We start from the raw sequence: 21,998 nt of genomic DNA, 5'->3' as shown, positions 1-21,998 counted from the left end.
CTGTATGGCGTTCCCTACAGGGGGGGACTGTATGGCGTTCCCTACAGGGGGGGACTGTATGGCGTTCCCTACAGGGGGGACTGTATGGCGTTCCCTACAGGGGGGACTGTATGGCGTTAAAAGTGAAAAAGATTGTATCTCAAGTTTTGCTCACCTCATAACCAAGTTGCGTTTTTCCAATGCGTTTTTTCAATGCGTTTTGTGTAAAGCTTGATTGATACCTAAATAAGCATAAAAATCCAAGAAGCTGTGTGTGCTCGTAGATCCTCCTGAGCTTAATCCTGTGTCGACAGCAGGTTGTGGTAACAAAAATAGTGTGTAGGAAAGGCAGATCCAGCACTCAAATGATAAAAAATTCAATTTTATTAGGTCATGTTAAAAAGGGATAAAACAACAATCCCGGGACCACGCTTACGCGTTTCAGACCGCTAGGGTCCTTAATCATAGCTTGATTAAGGACCCTAGCGGTCTGAAACGCGTAAGCGTGGTCCCGGGATTGTTGTTTTATCCCTTTTTAACATGACCTAATAAAATTGAATTTTTTATCATTTGAGTGCTGGATCTGCCTTTCCTACACACTGTATGGCGTTCCCTACAGTGGGGGACTGTATGGCGTTCCCTACAGGGGGGACTGTATGGCGTTCCCTACAGGGGGGACTGTATGGCGTTCCCTACAGGGGGGGACTGTATGGCGCTATCTACAGGGGGGGGCTGTATGGCGCTATCTACAGGCGGGCTGTATGGCGTTATCTACAGGGGGGCTGTATGGCGTTATCTACAGGGGGGCTGTATGGCGCTATCTACAGGGGGGGCTGTATGGCGCTATCTACAGGGGGACTGTATGGCGCTATCTACAGTGGGGACTGTATGGCGCTATCTACAGGGGGGACTGTATGGCGTTCCCTACAGGGGGGACTGTATGGCGTTCCCTACAGGGGGGGACTGTATGGCGTTCCCTACAGGGGGGGACTGTATGGCGTTCCCTACAGGGGGGACTGTATGGCGTTCCCTACAGGGGGGGACTGTATGGCGTTCCCTACAGGGGGGACTGTATGGCGTTCCCTACAGGGGGGGACTGTATGGCGTTCCCTACAGGGGGGACTGTATGGCGTTCCCTACAGGGGGGGACTGTATGGCGCTATCTACAGGGGGGGGCTGTATGGCGCTATCTACAGGGGGGCTGTATGGCGCTATCTACAGGGGGGCTGTATGGCGTTATCTACAGGGGGGCTGTATGGCGTTATCTACAGGGGGGCTGTATGGTGCTATCTACAGGGGGGGCTGTATGGCGCTATCTACAGGGGGGGCTGTATGGCGCTATCTACAGTGGGGACTGTATGGCGCTATCTACAGTGGGGACTGTATGGCGCTATCTACAGAGGGGGCTGTATGGCGTTATCTAGAGGGGGGACTGTATGGCGTTCCCTACAGGGGGGGTCTGTATGGCGTTCCCTACAGCGTCCCCCCCTGTAGGGAACGCCATACAGCGTCCCCCCCCCCTGTAGGGAACGCCATACAGCGTCCCCCCCCCTGTAGGGAACGCCATACAGCATCCCCCCACTGTAGGGAACGCCATACAGCCCCCCCCCCTGTAGGGAACGCCATACAGCGTCCCCCCTCCTAAAAAAAATGCGACCTACAGTGTGTCCTAATAAAAGACATGTATCCCCTATCCACAGGACAGGGGATACATGTGTGATCGCTGGCAGCGATAGGGAGAACGGGGGACTGAAAGTCCCCTGAAGTTCTCCATGACTAACCTCTGACTTCCGGGGTCTGTGTCGGCAGCTCAATAAAAATGAAAGGAGCGCTGGTCACGCATGCGCACAAGCGGGACCGGCGCTCCATTCATTTCTCCGGAGCTGCCGACACAGACCCCGGAAGTCCGAGGTTTGTGATGGAGAACTTCAGGGGACTTTCAGTCCCCCGTTCTCCCTATCGTTGCCAGTGATCACACATGTATCCCCTGTCCTGTGGATAGGGGATACATGTCTTTTGTTTACTGGCAGAGCGGGGAGATACCTCCGTGCTCTGCCGTACTGTTCAGTGGCGTCCCGCTGTAGCAGCCATAGCGGCTGCTAGCGGAGCCTCCGGCCATGGTGGGGGCCCGTGCCGGCGGGCGACACGGGCCCCCTCATGCCGCGGGCCCCGTAGCAGCCGCTACTGCTGCTACGGCGGTAGTTACGCCACTGCCCCTGTAGATAGAGCCACAGCCCTCCCTCTTGTAAAAAGTGCCATACAGCACCCCTAGTAGATAGTGCCACACAGGCCCCCATTAGTAGTGCCACATAGCCCATTGTATATAGTGCCACACAGCTCCCCCATGTGTATAGTGCCACACAGCTCCCCCTTGTGTATAGTGTCACACAGCCCCCCAAGTAGAACAAGGCAATGGCGCATCCGAGAAAATTGTATCAGCCAGGAGGATGTCAATCACACATGGAAAGGTGGGTTTGAAGGCAGGACTATGGGACTCTTCAGGATAGCGGCACCACCCCATGACCCTTTAATGAATAATTAGCATGTGCGCCATTTTAAAAGTTGATTTTATAGATTTTGCTGCATCTGAAAAAAACATACATTTGGAAATATTGACAGGTCATGTATTACCGCTTGGTGGCGGTTCAAGGGGTTAAAACTACCAGACAGCTTCCCATTAAATATACAAAGAAATGATAGGAGGGGGCGTGGCCTGGACATGGCGCTGGTGAGACGCGTGGTGTGAGAGCTCCGGCGTCCTGACTGACTTCCAGCCCGATTAACAGCGTCTAATAGCACTTTACATCGCACTAATGCGAAGGGGAACATGCGGTAAAGCTACCACACCGGCAAGAAGCGATCAAGGGAGAACTAGAAGCGGCATTCACCACTACTTTACGGACCCTGGGTCACCTGCTTCCTCGCCTCAGCAAACCAATATGGCGGTCCGGGTTGCGGCCGCATCTGCAGCGCCTTCAGGAGCGAGGTCGTCCTCTGAGCTGACACAGGACTTTTCATCTCTCCTGGTCCGGGGTGAGTCTCCCATGGTCCCATCACAGGGCACTGAGCGGGGTCCCGATATGCTGGCACTCACGTCACAGATGGCGGCCATTCCCACTAAAACAGACATGGAGGGATATATTTCCCGCCTTGAAGCGGTGTGCAAAACAGAGATACGTTCTCTGAAAGAGGACATTTATCATATTAATACTGCTGTGGCGGCCATTGAAGTAACCACGCAGACACTTCAAAAACAGCAGGTTTCCCAACAAAGTTTATTAGATCAGCATTCTGCTCACATTCAATTATTGTTTAATATGGCTGATGACGCTGAAAATCGCAATAGAAGGAATAACATCAGAGTTAGAGGTATCCCTGAAGCTACAGGACCCCAAGATCTCATTCCTACATTGATCGGGATTTTTAACACGTTATTGGAAAAACCGGTTGACTCCCGGTTGGAAATCGATAGAGCGCATCGTACCCTGGGTCCGAAAAGCACAGATCTGGCGAGACCACGTGATGTAGTGTGCAGGATACATTTCTTTCAAATTAAAGAGTCCATTATGCGTCAAGCGCGTAACAAGGGTGTATTGGACTTTGACGGTGCTTCGGTGCAATTGCTGCCAGATCTTTCCCGCTCTACACTGGCAAAGCGGAGAGCCTTGAGGCCGCTACTAATGGTACTTCGGGAGAAAGATATTCCGTATTCGTGGGGATACCCGTTTCAATTGCAAGTTCGACGAGGATCGGCTACCTATTCGTGGACTCCCCAGACGACATCCCTGAGTTCCTAGCTGCTCTGGACTTGCCTCCTATTGTTATTCCTGATTGGCCGCTCTTTCCGCAATTGCCACAGCGCCCGCCACGGCGTAACTCCAGGGTGGAAAATTACTCGGCTCCTGCTCGCCGCAGACGACTTCAGGCTCCGATGGTCCCGGAATCAACTCGGTTGGAACCATGATGCGAAATCAGCTTCTCTCATGGCCTCTTAGGACTTCCTTGATCGTGATGCTGTTTTTTGAGGCTAGGGGTAATGTGTTGAAATGGTCCCTTCCTAAGCATGGGATTTATTATGTTGCTGCTTCCTTATTTTTCTCCAGATTTTGAGCTACATAAATATTACTTGTCATGTTACAGTATGGTTTTACAGGCCCTGAGAGGGAGCAGGAAGTTACAGTTTGGGCGCGAGCATGACTTGCTCTTATTGGCTGCCATGCTCTAAGATGAAACAGTAGGTGGGGGGAGCCCGAGATGTAATGGCTCATCGCCTCGAATTTACTAATCCCTCTGACATCCTACGCCCATAGCCCGGTCTTGATGGTCCCTTTGAATGGTTTGGGAGATAGCATACGCCATAGTTAAGACCCCCTCCCCATCTTGATAGATATATGGATTTCTCAAGGAAGGGTCCCCGGAGTTGGCAGGGGACAGATGGAGAGAGGGTTCTTCATCCTTAAATACTTACCCCCTAGACCTCTTTGATAAATGGAGTACAGAAGGGGGATTTGGCCAGGGCGGGGTGTTTCTCTTGTGCTCTCTGTGGGGTGTCTATTCATTGCTACTCCCTCCACCTTTCTGACAGGGCTCGATATATTGCATTATGTTCTGGTTCCTTCTCTTGAACGTGATAATGTCATGTATTGGTGTTGTTCTTTTACAGGTGCCCTTTAAAGGCTAAACATATCGTTGTCCCGCCGTAGTTTCTCTGTTTTCTTTTTAATATGGTGGATGTTTATATCAATGTTCTCGGGCTTAAGGAAGTTGGTTGGGATCATCCTTCTTCCATAGTTCAGTCAACTCCGTACGTAGGTGGTGTTCTGCTACGCATTGAACACTTTACAAATACTTCTTTCCCCTCAACTTAGTAGTTTTGGGGCTGGAACACCGTCTGTGGTGATTTCCATAGTGTCATAAGTGTTTTCTGTCTCTCTTTGTTTTTTGTTTGCTCTTCTTCTCTCCGTCCCCGCCCCACTCCATTCCCGACTTGCTGCCGTCCTCTTTCCTGATGGAGTCCCTAAATTGCTGCTCGTTAAATGTGCGTGGATTCAACACGCCGCAAAAACGCTCTCAGATTTTGTATCATATGCACAAGCAGCGTGTCCAGATTTTGTTTCTACAGGAGACGCATTTCAGGAGTGACCATGTGCCTACTTTGATTCATAGGTTCTATATACAGTGGTTCCATAGTACCAACCCGGAAGCTAAGTCAAGAGGAGTGAGTATTGCGATACATAGATCTCTTCCGGTATCTATTGTAGAGACCCGATCTTATGCTCAAGGGCGCTTTTTGTTTGTGAAACTTCAGGTCTGTGGGAAACTGTTCACAGTGGCTAATCTATACCTCCCTAATCATGATCTGGTGCGCATTTGCAGGAGCTACTTGACAGAGCTCGCTAACTTTACAGAGGGCCTCTTGATCACTGCTGGCAACTTTAACTTTGTCTTAGACCGAGTTATGGACTCGTCTTCGGGCAGGTCCTCGGTAGCAGCTACACAGCTATCTGCTCTTAAGGCTAAACTTTTTGCAATGCAGCTGGTGGATGTTTGGAGGATACTTAACCCTCAAACAAAGGACTATACCTTCTATTCTCCGGTCCATGACATGTACAGCAGGATAGACATGTTCTTTTGTGAGTCATCACTTATTGTCCTGGGCCCCGATGTCTCGGATTGGTTCTATGATCTGGGCAGATCATGCGCCAGTTCTCCTCTCACTGCAGTTCCCGGGTGGGGGGGCGAAGGAATGGCATTGGAAGCTAAATCCTCTTCTTTTAAAGGATTCGGTGTGTCGAACGGCTGTCACCCGTTCGATCTCCGAGTTCCTAGTTCATCACGCCCTAGATTCCACCCCCCTACCGACACAGTGGGAAGCACTGAAGAGTGTTCTGAGAGGCATCTTTATCCAACAAGGCTCCAGGCTAAAAAAAGAGAGAACTTTTAAAATGAAGAAGTTGCTGTCTCGTACATAAACAGTCTCGACAGCCTCACACGTTAGCGGAATTATCAGAGGCCAGGAATTCCTTGAGAGGGTTGTTAGATCAGGCTCAGGCCTCTTTCAGAGATCGTGCTAGGGGTTTCTTTTATCAACACTCTAATAAGCGTGGCAGAGCACTAGCCAGAGCGCTTAAGCCACGGGTCCCCACCTCTTATATTCCAACGATTAAGTCGTGCTCGGGTTACATTAAACATAAGCCAGAAGAGATAGTGCAAACCTTTCGGGAGTATTACCACTCCTTGTATAATCTCAGGGGCCCGTTACAAGATATGTCTTCTGCTGCTCTGCAAGGGAAAATTGACCAGTATGTGGCTAAAACGGCTCTGCCAGAACTGGAAAGGGCTGAGACCGAGGAGTTGAGCGCGGATTTTTCCGACACGGAAATCCAGGGCGTAATCAAGTCCGCTCCGTCGGGTAAAAGTCCGGGCCCGGATGGTTTCCCGACGTCCTTTTACAAGGCTTTTCTTCCACAGCTCCTTCCCTTTATGACTAGGGTATTCAACTAGGTCACGTCGTCGATGCCCTTCACGCCGCAAACGTTAGAAGCTACCATCACGGTTATTCCTAAACCAGGGAAGGACCATTCTATCTGTGCCAATTAGCGCCCGATTTCTCTAATAAATGTTGATGTTAAGCATTATTCTAAGGCAATTGCAAATAGATTGGCACCTCTGCTTCCGAGAATCATTCATACCGATCAAGCGGGGTTTGTCCTCTGGAGAGAAGCGAGGGACAATACCAATAAAACTCTTCTCTTGATGTCCCACGCGAAGAAAATGTCCATACCCACTTATCTGATCTCGGTAGATGCAGAGAAAGCTTTCGACCGAGTCCACTGGGTATTCTTGAGATCGGCCTTACAACAAATGGGAATTGGCCCGTAATGATAGAGAGGATCCTTTCTCTATATCAGAATCCCACGGCTAGAGTCAGGGCCAATGACATCTTCTCCGCGTCTCTACAGATTGCTAACGGAAGCAGACAGGGGTGCCCACTGTCCCCATTACTATATGTTATCACAATGGAACATCTGGCAGTGGCTATCCGTAAATCCCCAGATATTTCTGGTATTCGGGTGGGTCGCGAACATCATAAGCTGGCGTTATATGCAGACGACCTCTTATTATTCATTACTAATCCTGTAATTTCCTTCCCGGTGCTCATTCGGGAATTGGAGGAGTTCAGAAGGGTCAGTAATTTCAAGGTCAATTACACAAAGACGGAAGCGCTAAATGTATCTCTTCCACAGGAGTCGGTCGATCTTCTAAGATCATCCTTTTCTTTCAAATGGCAAGCGACATCTATCAAATACTTGGGGGTTCAGATTCCTGGCACTCTGGCGGATCTGTACTCCCTTAATTACCCTCCCTTAATGCAACGCACGCTGAAAAATCTACAATCCTATGACAGAGCACAATTGTCATGGTTTGGACGTATCAATGGCATCAAAATGGATATCCTCCCTCGGTTCTTGTATCTATTTCAGGCAATCCCTGTTCTGGTTACTAGGGCATATTTTAAGACGTTGGAGGCAGCATTTCGTAAGTTCGTCTGGGGCACTCTGAGGCCTCGCAGCAGTATGAGCTCACTGTCTCGCCCTAAACTGAAAGGTGGAGCGGGACTCCCGTATTTGGGGCTGTATCACCAAGCTGTTGTTCTTTCTAGAGTGATAGATTGGTTTCATAATGGCACCAATAAACAATGGGTGGGGATTGAGAGGTCCTTCGTGGCGCTCTCTCTGAGATCACTGCCGTGGATCCTGCCAGACCATCGACCGGCCCTCTCGACCCTTCCTATGGTTACCCATCACTTTCTCACTCTGGGACAGATCGATGGTTCGAAAGGGGCTTTCCCATAGACCGGGACTCCTTAGCCCTATGTTTGATAACTCAGAGTTTCCACCGGCTGTTAACAAATCTACCTTTTTGAGCTGGACCGCTTCGGAGGATACTAGGCTGTGTCAGGTGATGTCGGATGGGGGTCGCCTCCCTCCGTTACATATGTTGAGAGAGACCTGCCCGGAGAGGACTCTTTCATGGTTGGAATATGCACAATTGTCTACCTTTCTACACTCGACCTTGCCAGATGGTATGTGCATCTCCACGACCACATCCTTTGAGTCGTTGTTGCTTTTACAAGAGTCACCTACTCGTGTGATTTCCAAGATGTATGCCATCCTATTGGAGACTTCTGTCAATCAGCCACCTGCATATGTTAGCGCATGGGAAGAAGACCTAGGTTTCTCCATATCTTTGCTTGATTGGGACAGGGTTTTCCTCCTGACCCATAAAATTCCAATGGCTTGCCACGCTCAGGAGAAAAATTTTAAAATATTGACCAGGTGGTACCGTTGCCCACAGATTTAGCATAAAATGTACCCAGAAGTGTCAGATGTCTGTTGGCGGTGTGGCAACGAGACTGGCACGATGCTGCACATTTGGTGGTCATGCCCAGTGTTGCAGACTTTTTGGAAAGCGGTATTTGACATCTATGCATTGATGGAGAGTGCTCCTATCATACCCACTCCTCAGATGGCTCTTTTATCGTTGATTCCGGGTCCTCTGCCAGGCATAAAAAAGGGCCTACTCAGGCATTTTCTGACAGCAGCACGGACAGTTATTCCTAGATATTGGAAGACTTCTGCTGTGCCTACGATTGGTGAATGGGTTGCGGAAATGGACCTACTGTGTAGAATGGAGTCTCTTCTTGCAGATGACAGGGGCTGCTATGACACGGTTCTTTCTCTGTGGAACACCTGGTCATCCTTCAAATCTGGTCCTCATTTCGCAGACTGGTTGAGCTAGAGAATCCCACATGGTGGTCTGTATAGCCAGGTCCTGATTGGGCTTTCATCAGAAATAGAGGCGGTTCAATATTCCTCTTGTGGTAATGTCTCTGCTCCTAGCACTCATTAAAATTCCTCATCTTCCTTCCCCCGCTCTTCTTTTGTCCGTCTTGTCCGTCCTTTCTTTTTGTCTTCTTTTGGTTTGTCTCAATCTTTCCTCTTTTTACCTGTTAAGGGAGGGGTTGGTCACTTTCCACAATGTGTTTCCAGTCAGAAATTATGTGCCTTGCAAATATAGAGGGGCATTCTCTACCTCATATGCCATGTGCCCGACTGTATATTTTTCTAAATGTAGGTGACAACCGCCCCGGAGTAACAAGGATATTGATGTACATAAGCGTTCGCTTCTATCTATATGATATGATATGTTATGATATGATATGTTATGATCGATTACGAAAGTATTCATGCACTTTGTTCTTGTTCTTGTGTGTTTGTAAACTTTGCAATAAAAATCTAAATTATGAAAAAAATATATACAAAGAAATGAAAACAATTCCATCTGCCCTACAATTTTGTTATTATAAATATATCATATATAATTACAGCTTCAGAACCAAGCTCATACATATATATAGTACCACAACCAATCTCAGTACATAAATACAGCACAGGAACCAAGATCTTACGTATATACGGCACAAGAACCAAGCTCAATACATATATACAGCACCAGAACAAACCTCAGTACATAAATACAAGACTAGAATCAAGCTCAGTACATATATACAATACCAGAACCAAGATCAGTACATAAATACAGCCCAAAAACCAAGCTCAGTACATATATACAGCCCCAGAACCAAGCTCATAAATGTATACAGCACCAGAACAAAGCTTAATACTTAAATACAGCATCAGAACCAAGATCAGCACATATATACAGCACCAGAACAAAGCTCAGTACATATATACAACCCTGGAACAAAGCTCCGTACATAAATACAACACCAGAACAAATACAGATCAATTTAGTGCAACCCCTGCCGTATAGGTTTGTACAGAGTAAAACTACAGCTCTCAGCATGGCCCAAACAATGATAAGGATATGCTGGGAGATGCTGTTTCACAAAAAAAATCATCCCACCCATCATCTCGCTGCAGATCATACAGTGACTACATTACTGATTAGAGGCAAAATAAACATTTACATTAAGTGACTCACCGGTGACGTATCCGATTCTAGTTCTTTTTCTCTTTTCATCTCCCTCCGGTCCAGACCTCTATGATGAATTTCTCCCGGCCACAGCCCATTTCTGTAGTTTTACGCTCCGATGTCTTCAGCTTCTCACTTTTAAAACATTTCTGCTCCTATAAACGAAGATAAAATTCTCAACACCTCTAAATATAGCGCCATACACTGCACATCTAACAATAATAGCGCGATACACTGTGTCCCTGATTATAATAGCACCATACACTGTGTCCCTGATTAAAAAAGTACAATACACTATGTCCCACACACACACACACACACACACACACACACACACACACACACACACACACACACACACACACACACATACACACACTGTGCCCCCTGTAGATAGTGCTCCCATAGCCCCCTGTAGATAGTTACCCCATAGAGCCTCAGTGCACCACATAGAAGCCTCTGTAGATAGTGCCCCACATACAGCCCTGTGTAGATAGTGCCCACATATGGACTCCAGAGCTGCAAGGCAATAGTGCTAACACTGAGCCACCGTGATGCTCTACATATAGCTTCCCCTATAAATAGTGCTCCACATATAGCCCACCTCTGTGGAACGTGCCCTACATATAGCCCCCCCCCCAGTAGACAGTGCCCCACAGGTAACCCACCCCTGTATATAGTGTCCCACATATAGCCCACCCCTGTAGATAGTGCCCTACAAATAGCTCTCCCTATAGATAGTTCTCCACATATAGCCCACCTCTGTAGATAGTGCCTCACATATAGCTCCCCCTGTATTTAGTGCCCCACAGGTAACCCACCCCTATAAATAGTATCCCACATATAGCCCACCCCTGTAGACAGTGCCCTACATATAGCCCCCCTGTAGATAGTGCCCCATTGGTAACCCACCCCTGTATATAGTGTCCCACATACAGCCCACCCCTGTAGATTGTGCCCTACATATAGCTCCCCCTGTACATAGTGCTCCACTTCCCCACATATAGACCCTCCCCCTATGGATAGAGCCCCCACTGTAGATAATGCCACTCAGTTTTTAGTAGAGAAAACCAAAAAACTTTACGTACTCACCCTGATCCCGTTCCCGCGCCATTTGGTGGCAATGCAGATCTGCTCTCTTCTGAGCAGGTCTGCTGGAGCTGAACAACGCAAGCGGCACATCGTTGAAAGGCACTGATTGGCAGGGCAGAATGACTTGCCCCGTCAATCAGCGCCTTTCAACCACGGAAGTGGCGCTATCGTCATTGAAAGGCGCTGATTGGCGGGGCAAGTCATTTTGCCCCGCCAATCAACGTCATTGTTAGGCGCTGAATGTTCGGGCATGGAACGTGCCCTACCATTCAGCACTAATGCATGTATTTGTACCTGCGTGCTATAGACGCAGGTACAATTACTGCAAGAGGGGGTGGCTGTCGCTAGCACCGGGGCCCCCTCAGGTGCTAGCGACGCCAGCGGGCATGAGAGGGCCTGTGCCGCACGGCCCATAAATGTTGGAGGCTAGGCGGCGCAGGCCCCGTACTAGCATCGCTACCACTGTAGCACCACTGGGCATATGGGGGGAGTTGTGTCGGCTGGCGGCACGGGCCCCCTCATGCCGCGAGCCCCGTAGCAGCCGCTACGACTGCTACAGCGGTAGTTACGCCACTGGATTACATAGTTAGTGCGGTCAAAAAAATACATATGTCCATTAAGTTCAACCAAAGGATGGGAGAAAGGGAAGGGATGGTAGAAATTATAGAACTTTGTTTTACCCCTATTGATCCACAGGAAGGTTTAATCAGACTGGATCAACATTCAAACTAGAATTCTACACATTAACATAGGAGCTCATATTTTTTTGTTCTAGGAAATGATCTAAGCCTTTTTTAAAGCCATCTACTGTCCCTGCTGTGACAGCTCCTGCGGTGACTATTCCATAGATTCACAGTTCTCACAGTAAAGAAGGCTTGTCGCCTCTGCAGGTTGAACCTTTTTTTCTCCAGACGGAGGGAGTGCCCCTTGTCTTTTGATGGGGTTTTACGTGGAACAGGTTCTCATTATATTTCTTGTACGGGGCATTCATATATTTATATTAGACTTTTTTTTTTTTGAACAATTTTTTTCCTTGTCCAACACTTTTTGGTGTTGGGGTGTGGGATTCAGAGTACTTTCCTTATTCCGCATGTAAAAATAGCCTTTCCCATTTTAGTACACGGACATTAGCTGTAGGCGACATCATACCTGTGCAATGCACAGACAATGCAGCCTCATAGAGTTAGGGGATGTTAACACGTGGCAGATTCATTGCAAACATTTCTGCGACTGAGAAATCCATTTTTAAACATCTGAGGTTATTTCTGCATGTGCTTGGATTTCTGCAAACCTCATTCAGATGAAATTTCTGCAACAAATCTGCCATGTGTGAATTCATCCTTGGATGGCAAATTCAGCCCTTCTGATACTGTATATAAAAATGTCTCTATATTTTGTTTATGTATTTGTTTATTGCAGCTGATATCAAATGTTTTGATTGTAGAATTCTGCACATACTACATGTGACTAGAGAAGGAATTGATAAAATTCTGTTTCTGTTTTATTAGGAACGCCATGTTTCATTTTCTTCAGCATAATAAAATGATGCACAGTGATTCAGATCAGATGAATGCAGGTAGGCATGCAATATTATGTGTATAATTCCATAGGGTACATGGGAAGAAGCTGAGAACATTTTTAAATACCTCCTTGACTCCCCAAAAAAAAATTTATAACTAAAAGTAAACAACTAATGGGTTACATGAAAGGCCTTTTAGTGTAAATGAAAAATGTGAGTTTTTTACAAAACGGGCCTATGAAACCTGTGTAAAGTGAAACTGTCTTTGTTGCCCATAGCAACCAATCACAGCGCAGCAGTGGCGTAACTACCGCTATAGCAGCCGTAGTGGCTGCTACGAGGCCCGCAGCATGAGGGGGCCCGTGCCGCCCGCCGGCACGGCCCCCCCTTCCCATGGCCGGAGGCTCCGCTAGCAGCCGCTATGTCTGCTACAGCGCGACGCCACTGAAGGGGTTGTTCCTACATAAGACATGCATCCCCTCTCCACAGGATACTTGTGTGATCGCTGGGATGCCCAGCGATAAGGAGAACGAAGTTCTCTATAACAAACCTCGGAATTCCGGGGTCTGTCTACAGCTCCATAGAAATGACTTGCCCACCGGTCACGCTTGTGTGCATGCGTGACCAGCGCTCCTTTCATTTTTATTGAACTGCGCAGACGCCGGAAGTCCGAGGTTAGTCATGGAGAACTTCGGGGTACTTTCGGTCCCCCGTTCTCTTTATCGCTGCAAGCAATCACACATGTATCCCCTATCCTGTGGATAGGGGGATAGGGGATGCATGTCCTTTTGTAGGACAAACTATAGGCCGTTTTTTTGGGGGAGGGGGGGGGGGCTATATGGCGTTATCTACAGGGGGGTCTGTATGGCGTTATCTACAGGGGTGGTCTGTATGGCGTTATCTACAGGGGGGGTCTGTATGGCGTTATCTACAGGGGGGCTGTATGGCGTTATCTACAGGGGGGCTGTATGGCGTGATCTACAGGGCGGATTTGGGCCTGTAAGACGTTATCTACAGGGGGGGTCTGTATGGCGTTATCTACAGGGGGCTGTATGGCATTATCTATAGGGGGGATTTGGGGCTGTAAGACGCTATCTACAGGGGACTGTGTATGGCGCTATCTACAGGGGGCTGTGTATGGTGCTATCTATAGGGGGGCGCCGTGTGGTGGAATCTATAGGGAGGCACTATCTACAAGGAGGGGGGTTGTGTGATACCCAGCGGAGGGGGGGCCCCAGTCAAAAGTTTGCTATGGAGCCAAGCCTTTCCTAGTTGCGCCCCTGCAGCGCAGCATTAATTTTCCAAGAGTAGAGTATGGAATGAAAGCTGTGATTGGTTGCTTTGGGCAGCAAAGACAGATTTTGTTTTACACAGGTTTCTAAATCCCCACTGGACACAGTGAAAGAACTCCGCTGTTCGCCTTGTATTGTGTGTGATACTGTGTAAACTTGTAGAGTGGTCTCGCAAATGGCTCCCAGGAAGCAGTTATCAATTGAAAAGTGATCTGCCATATTCTCTTAGAGAAATACAGGGCATTGTCTGCGGGATATTGCTTGCCTGGAGACAGTTTCTCTTGGTGGCGTGCAATGTATCCACAAGAGATACACTCTTGTTTACGGCGTATGTGATCGACCACGACCTGCACTACCCCGAGTGACCACAAAACAGAAGGACAAATTTATCAGACTATGTTCGAAAAGGGACAGATTGAAAACCGCTTGTTAGATCCGGGCTGCTCTGATGTAAACGTGGAAGAAAAGCGTGTCTATCGCAGCTGTCAAACGCGGCCTTGTATCTAGTAGCTTTAAGGGATGTGTTGCAGCCCGAAAATGGTTGCTCAGGCCCATTAATAAAAAGAAGCTATTGTAGGCTAAAAAGCACAGGAGCTGGAGCACTAGTTGGTGGAAGAAAGTTCTTTTCACAGACTAATCGATGTTTGAGGTTTTTGGGTCCAAGAGGCAAAAGTTTGTTTATCGTGTAACAGGTGAGCGCATGCGTCCTGCTTGCATTCAGTCCACAGTCAAGCATGTAGGAGGCTCCATAATGGTCTGGAGATGTTTCGGAGGTGGTGCAGTTTGTGCTTACTAAAAGTCGACGGAATCGTGGACTCCAAGAGCTACCACAATAGCCTGGTGCACAAAGCCATCCATTCCAGGACCCCTCTTATTAGTTATGGCTTCAAACTACAGCAAGATAATGACCCAAAACATACCTCCTGTCTTTACAAAAAGTATATTCAGTCAAAAGAGCGACAACAGGTGCTAAAGAACATGGTTTGGCCACCCCAGAGTCCCAATTCCAATCGAACACCTTTGGGATCATCTAGACAGGTGTGTTCGAGATGAGCAAGATACGAGACAAAATCACCTTTGGGAGTTGCTTCAAGAGAAGTGGGCTGCAGTCAGAGCTGGAACTTTAGACAAGTTGACCAACAGAATGCCCCGCGGTTGCACTGCTGCTATGGGTGGATACTTGAATGAGAGAAACATTTAACCCCTTCCCGCCGGATCACGTACAGTAACGTCAAGAAAACTGGTGTCTTACCGCATTTTCACGTTACTGTACGTCATGGAGATGAAGCTGGCTCAGGAGCTGAGCCAGCGACATCACCGCTGGGTGACAGCTGTATGTTACAGCTGGCACCCTGAGGTAGCGGACAGGACTGGAGCTAGCCTCCGATCCGACCGATTAACCCCTCACATGCTGCGTTCAATAGAGATCGCAGCATGTGAAGAGTTTATAGCCACCGGCACCCCAGCAACGTGATCGCTGGGTTGCCGGTGGCTGCAAAGGCGATCGGAGGGCTAATGCTTACCTCCCGATCAGCCTGTAACGGAATCCTCCTATGCCCCGTCGTCGGCGGGGCCCAGGAGGCTTCCGGTACCATCGGCAAGATGGCGCCGGCGTCATCAGCAGTGGGTGTCCAATGTGTGTTACAGCGGACACCCCGATCTATCGCCAGGAACCGGAGCCATCTCCGATTCCTGGCATTAACCCCTTCGATGCAGCGATCCATTGTGATCGCTTCATCCTAGAGGTTTGTAGAAAATCGGCAGCCTTGCCATGCGATGGCAAGGCTGGCGACTGTTACTATGGCAACAGGAGCCCTAACAATGGACTCCTGTCTGCCATTACGTAAGCTGATTAGGCCCCGCCCAGAGGCGGAACCTGATCGGCTTGCTGTCAGTGAACAACTGACAGTTCCAATACATTGCACTACATAGGTAGTGCAATGTATTAGAACATCAAACAAACAGTTGGACATTCAAGTCCCCTAGTGGGACTAAAAAACAGTGTAAAAAAAGTAAAAATAAAAGTTGTAAAACATACAATGAAAGTTTCAAATAATAACACAAAACACAATCGCCCTTTTTCCCTTATCAAGTCATTTATTATAGAAAAAAATAATAAAGCCATACATATTTGGTATCGCAGCGACTGTAACGACCTGAACTATAAAAATATTATGTTATTTATCCAGCGCAGTGAACGGCGTAAAAAAAAATCCTCAAAAACACTGCCATAATTACTGTTTTTTTGGTCACTGTCTTCCAAAAATTGAAATAAAAAGTGATCAAAAAGTCGCATGTATCCAAAAATGGTACCTAAAAAATCTATACCTCGTCTCGCAAAAAACAAGCCCTCACACAGCTCCATCGACGAAAAAATGTAAAAGTTATGGCTCTCACAACTTGGCGACAGAAAAAATACATTCTCTTTCCAAAAGTTATTTTATTGTGCAAAAAGTTATAAAAAAGTTCTATAAATTTGGTATCGCCGGAATCGTACTGACCCGCAGAATAAAGGTAACATGTAGTTTATAACGTACGGTGAACGCTGTATATAAAAAAAAAGTGGCACAAGCTGGGCACGACATATTTGACACTGAATTGGCATATCTAGGGAAAAATTTAAATTTGTACCTTCCGCAGCGCAATCATTTATGGAAAAGACACGTGGGGTGAAAATGCTCACTACACCTCTTAATAAATGCCTTGAGGGGTGCAGTTTCCAAAATGGGGTCACTTCTCAGAGGTTTCTTTTATTATTTCACATCAAAGCCTCTGCAATTGTGAACCAATACTTTATATGTCGCCAAATTAGGCCTCAATTTTACACGGTACTCTTTCACTCCTGAGCCCTGTCGAATGTCCAGGCAAAAGATTAGGGCCACATGTAGGGTGATTCTAAAACAGGGAAACACCGCATAATAATTGAGAGCTGTCTTGTTATGGTGGAACAAGCCGGGCACCACATATTGGCGTATCTAAGGAAAAATTCCCATTTTCATTCTCCCACATCGTGTGCACACGAATTTCTGCAAAACACCTGTAAAGTTAACATGCTCACTACACCCCTAGGTGAATACCTTGAGGGTGTTGTTTCCAAAATGGGGTCACTTCTGGGTGGGATCCACTGTTTTGGTCCCACAGGGACTTTGCAAATGCAACATAGCGACCAGAAACCAAATGCAGCAAAATCTGTACACCAAAAGCAAATGGCGCTCCTTCCCTTCTGAGCCCTGCCGAGTGCCCAAACAGCATTTTATGACCCTCGTGTGGGGTATTTCCGTACTCCAGAGAAGTTGCTTTACAAATGTTGGGGTTCTTTTTTTCCTTTATTTGTTGAGAAAATTAAAAATTTGGAGCTAAAGCTACGTCTTATTGAAGAAAAAGGATTTTTTTTATTTTCACTGCCCAATTCTAATAAAATCTATGAAACACCTGTGGAGGCAAAATGCTCACTACACCCCTAGATGGATTCCTCAAGGGGTGTAGTTTTCTCAATGGAGTCACTTTTTTGGCGTTTTCACTGTTTTGGTCCCTCAGGGGCTTTGCAAATGCGACATGGCCTGCGCAAACCATTCCTGCTAAATTTGAGCTCCAAAAGCCAAATAGCGCTCTTTCCCTTCTAAGCTCCGCGGTGTGTCCAAACATCCGTTTATAACCACATGTGGGGTATTGTTTTACTCGGGAGAAATTGCTTTACAAATGTTGTGGGCTTTTTCTCCTTTAGTCCTCGTGGAAATTAGAAAAAATTAGCTAAACCTACATTATCTTTGAAAGAATGACGATTTTCATGTTCTTGGCCTATTTCCAATAATTTCTGCAAAAAAACCTGCGGGGTCAAAATGCTCACTTTACCCCTAGATAATTTCCTCAAGGGGTGTAGTTCCCCAAATGGGGTCACTTTTGGTGGATTTCCACTGTTTTGGCACCGGAAGAGCCCTTGAAACCTGACATGGTGCCTAAAATATTTTGTAATAAAAAGGAGGCCCAAAATCCACTAGGTGCACCTTTGCTTCCGAGGCCGATGCTTCAGTCCATTACCGCACTAGGGCCACATGTGGGATATTTATAAAAACTGCAGAATCTGGGCAATAAATATTGAGTTGCGTTTCTCTGGTAAAAACTTCTGTGTTACAAAAAAAATAGATTAAAAATGAATTTCTGCAAAAAAAATGAAATTTGAAAATTTCACCTCTACGTTGCTTTAATTCCTGTGAAACGTTTAAAGGGTTAAGAAACTTTCTAAATGCTGTTTTGAATACTTTGAGGGGTGAAGTTTTTAAAATGGGGTGACTTTTTGGGGGTTTCTAATATATAAGGCCCTAAAAGCCGCTTCACAACTGAACTGCCCCTGTAAAAATAGCCTTTTTAAAAAATTTAAAAAATTGAGAAATTGCTGCTAAAGTTCTAAGCCTTGTGACGTCATAGAAAAATAAAAGGACGTTCAAAAAACGATGGCAATCTAAAGTAGACATATGGGGGATGTTAATTAGCAACAATTTTGAGTGGTATAACTGCCTGTCTTGCAAGCAGATACATTTACATTTAAGAAAAATGCTAATTTTTGCAATTTTTCACAAAATTTTCGTGTTTTTCACTGATAAATATTGAATTTATCGACCACATTTTTCCACTATCATAAAGTCCAATGTGTCACGAGAAAACAATCTCAGAATCGCTTTGATAGGTAAAAGCATTCCGGAGTTATTACCACATAAAGTGAAATATGTCAGATTTGAAAAAATGGGTCTGGTCCTGAAGGCCAAAATGAGCTTGGTCCTGAAGGGGTTAAGGAAATCAAGATTTCATTCATTTGTAAACAATGTTCAAGAGTACAAAACATGGATATTTACCTAAAGACAGTAAATCTATATTCATCACAAACTAGATTTTATTTCTAAAAAAAATCAATGATTTAGGTGGTACATTGAAATAAATGAGCAGTGCTGTATTTGTTTGCTTAATTGAAAGTGCTTGAAGTTAAAGGCCTGAAGTCCTCAGCTGTTTTACGTCTATGTCCACATGACAACACTTCCTGTCTGTGTCTTGTCTTCATAGCCTTGCTATAGAGATATTATTGTGGATCCAGATCACCATTCACATCAATGATCGCACAAACTGTATACACCCATAACAACGGCTATTTAAGTTTGTTTACATTGTACAGAGCACAAGGAGAAAGTATTATCATGAGAATTTAGATGTAAGGGTGCAGTTGGCTTCATTACTGTAACTTCAAGCATTGATAAGAAGTAAGCTATTCACATGTTAATAGGAAGATCTTGCACTAATAAGGTGTAACCGAGGATGTCTAAAACGATGTCTGTTGGGGTCCAGTTCAGTTTTCAGAAAAAGAAAATTCAGGAAAATATTGAGTGGAGATACTCATAGGGATGAAATCTTAAACTGGCCATACACATTAGATGTATGTCGGCCGAACCTGCCGATCTCGGCAGGACCGGCCTACTATCTGATGTCGGGGGAGAGAAGGGTCGGACATGTTAAATTTGAACATACCCAATCCTTTTGTTCGTTATTAGATAACGAACAAGAGTCTGGAAGTGGCTCTCTCCCAGAGAATACATGCAAGGCTCTGCCAAGACAAGCGTGCATCTATATTGGAGAGTAGGGAAGAATAACTGTTGGGCGAACGCTCTTATCTAAAATGTATGGCCAGCCTTAGCGCTACAATAACCTGCTGTCTGACATCTATTGTGAAGCTAAAACCGCCACAGTATATTTTTTGCTGACCCGATGCTGTCTTCGGTATCAGGGGATTTTCTGCGTCGCATGGATGACAGAAATCAGCTAAGTGACCTTTGGGGTGAGGTTTAATTGAAGGTATTACTAGCAAAATTTTATTTCATTTCATTTTTGGACAAAGTATACAGAAGGGTCAGAGTAATAATAGAACAGAGTTAAAATGTTAAATCAGAATATTAAACTCTAGCTAATGTGCCATGTTTTGCTGTAATAATTCTATGTACCGTGACATTCTGTTAATCTGGCATCCGATCATCTAGAAATTCTGACAATGCAATATTTGCTTCTAGTCAGATATCCAAGGTATTTTTGAATTTCACAAGACCAAAACCATTACACCAATGACAAGATTCCTCTACAAATCTGTGATTGTGTCATATTTCTTACTAGTGGTTTATTTTGGGCTGTCTTCCTTGAAGCTCACTGCTCTTACAAGTTAATTTTCTATTCTTTTCTATGACTGTCCAATAATTAAGAATATATCATTATTTGCTGCTCGTCCGGTCCGAAGAGTTTGGTTTTTGTATGTATATACCATTAATGTCCACTAGATGGTGGCACCACCTAAACCTAATATTCAATCAATGTAATGATTTGAAGATACTGGTGATCCATTCCTAATTGTTGTTCCTTTTTTCTAGCAAAACCTAATGCCATAATTGTGCACTGGGAGGGATACCAGAATCATCTCATTTACCTACTGGGCAAGCAGACAAAGGATAAAACAGGTACGCAAATATGTGCTCAATAAGGGTTTCTGTATATGTAATAAGTACAATTGAAAGTAAAATTCCAATAATCTGCCATAATAAATTAAAGGGGTTTTCCAGAGAGAGAAAATTGATGGCCTGTCCTCAGGACAGGGAGAACACAGACCCATGAACCTCACAACTAAATCCCACGTATCAATTCAAACTGCTGTAACCAGTATTTGTACACATGCCAGGCCGTCAGTACTTTTAGACTATCAAGTACTGGATATAAGGTATTCTACCTAATACACAAAAGTATTTATTTTTTTCAATTAATTTATGAAATGTGCCCATACATATTGGGTATCCCCATACTCGTAATTACCTGTTCATTGAAGTTATATTGTCAGTTATGGTAAACTGCATACACATAAAATAATGGCAGAATTGAATTTTTTATGCATGTCACCATTCTAGAAAATTCATAAAAATTAAACGTTCATTTATATGTACTCCAAAATAGTTTCTAAAAAATCAGCAACTCGTCCCGCAAAAAACAAGGCCTCAAACAGCTACTTAAACCTAAAAGTATAATGTCAGAGTGCGGTGAGGCAAAAACAGAAAACTTCCTGTGATTTTCTAGGCCATAATTGGCTCGTTTATAGGGGTGATCTAGGCTTAAAACTTTTTTTTTTAACAGAAACATGCTGGAGATTTAAAATGATCTCACTCACCAATGCAATTCTAGGGTTAAAGAACTTGCATTAATTCACTTGCTGTACCTTCCATCCCTGCTGACTGAGGGTGATCCATACCTGGCAAGGCCTGTAAATTGTACAGAGCAATCTACCACATTCTCCAATGGAGCTGCCGCTGCACTCCTACTGCACATGATGTATCAGGCCGAGCAATAATAGATCAAGGTCACGTGACCACTGTGCTGAATGCTTTGTACTGAGCATGACCCGGGTCATGTACTGTCTGACCCTTGGCCACTATGTTTACATAGTCCATAGCTTTTGCATAGATGGCTTGGCCAATTTTTTATTTTATTTTTTCAGTGAGTAGCTTAGAAGACACTGTTGCCACATTTTATTTTCAAGGGAAGGAATATGACTGACAAGTAAAATCTATGTTGGATTTATGTTTTCCCCAACCACTGCCCTCGGAAAGGGTCTTCCAGGCTCCATAGACATCGGATTGGACCCAGCAAAAATTGATGAGATCCATTGACAAAGATGCATTGGAGAAAAACAAAATGAAAGGCTACGTACACCTTTGTAAAATGTTTTTTTTTTAATTAGATATAGCTTTTATGTATCCTGTATACATAGAAGCTGTATCGTTTTGTATCAGCCCATTCCGTCAGTTCAGCCGAACTAATGGCTCGGCTAAGAGCTGGGCCTGCTTGTCTCTGACATGATCGATATTAGAAGGACCCTGTGTTTCAGAGATATGCAAAACCAGCTCTTAGCCTAGTCGTCAGTGCAGAAGAACTGATGGTGTAAAGGATCTGCCAGACACAGCTTCTGTGTCGACGCCCGTGGTTAATCAGTCTGCATCTGCTCCTAGGTCTGATAGAGTGACTCGATCTGCTACCACTCAGGCTGGTAGGCTGAGGAGTGGGAGAACCTATCACAGCCTGGCCAGACGGTTCTAGCTCCC

At 45.6% G+C, this 21,998-nt stretch overlaps 1 protein-coding gene across 3 annotated transcripts in view; it reads left to right on the top strand.

Moving 5' to 3' along the window:
• Nucleotides 1-21,998, top strand: part of WDR93 (WD repeat domain 93) — a 47,612-nt gene that overhangs the window by 11,417 nt on the left and 14,197 nt on the right. For all 3 annotated transcript variants that reach the window (XM_075858165.1, XM_075858164.1, XM_075858166.1), the window contains exons 10-11: nucleotides 12,579-12,646; nucleotides 20,283-20,369. In XM_075858165.1, coding sequence (XP_075714280.1) covers nucleotides 12,579-12,646; nucleotides 20,283-20,369 — 155 coding nt within the window. The remainder of the gene's footprint in view (nucleotides 1-12,578; nucleotides 12,647-20,282; nucleotides 20,370-21,998) is intronic.

Source organism: Rhinoderma darwinii, chromosome 3 (genome assembly GCF_050947455.1).
Source record: "Rhinoderma darwinii isolate aRhiDar2 chromosome 3, aRhiDar2.hap1, whole genome shotgun sequence".
Lineage (NCBI taxonomy): Eukaryota > Metazoa > Chordata > Amphibia > Anura > Rhinodermatidae > Rhinoderma > Rhinoderma darwinii.
This window is presented reverse-complemented; position numbering and strand designations above follow the sequence as displayed.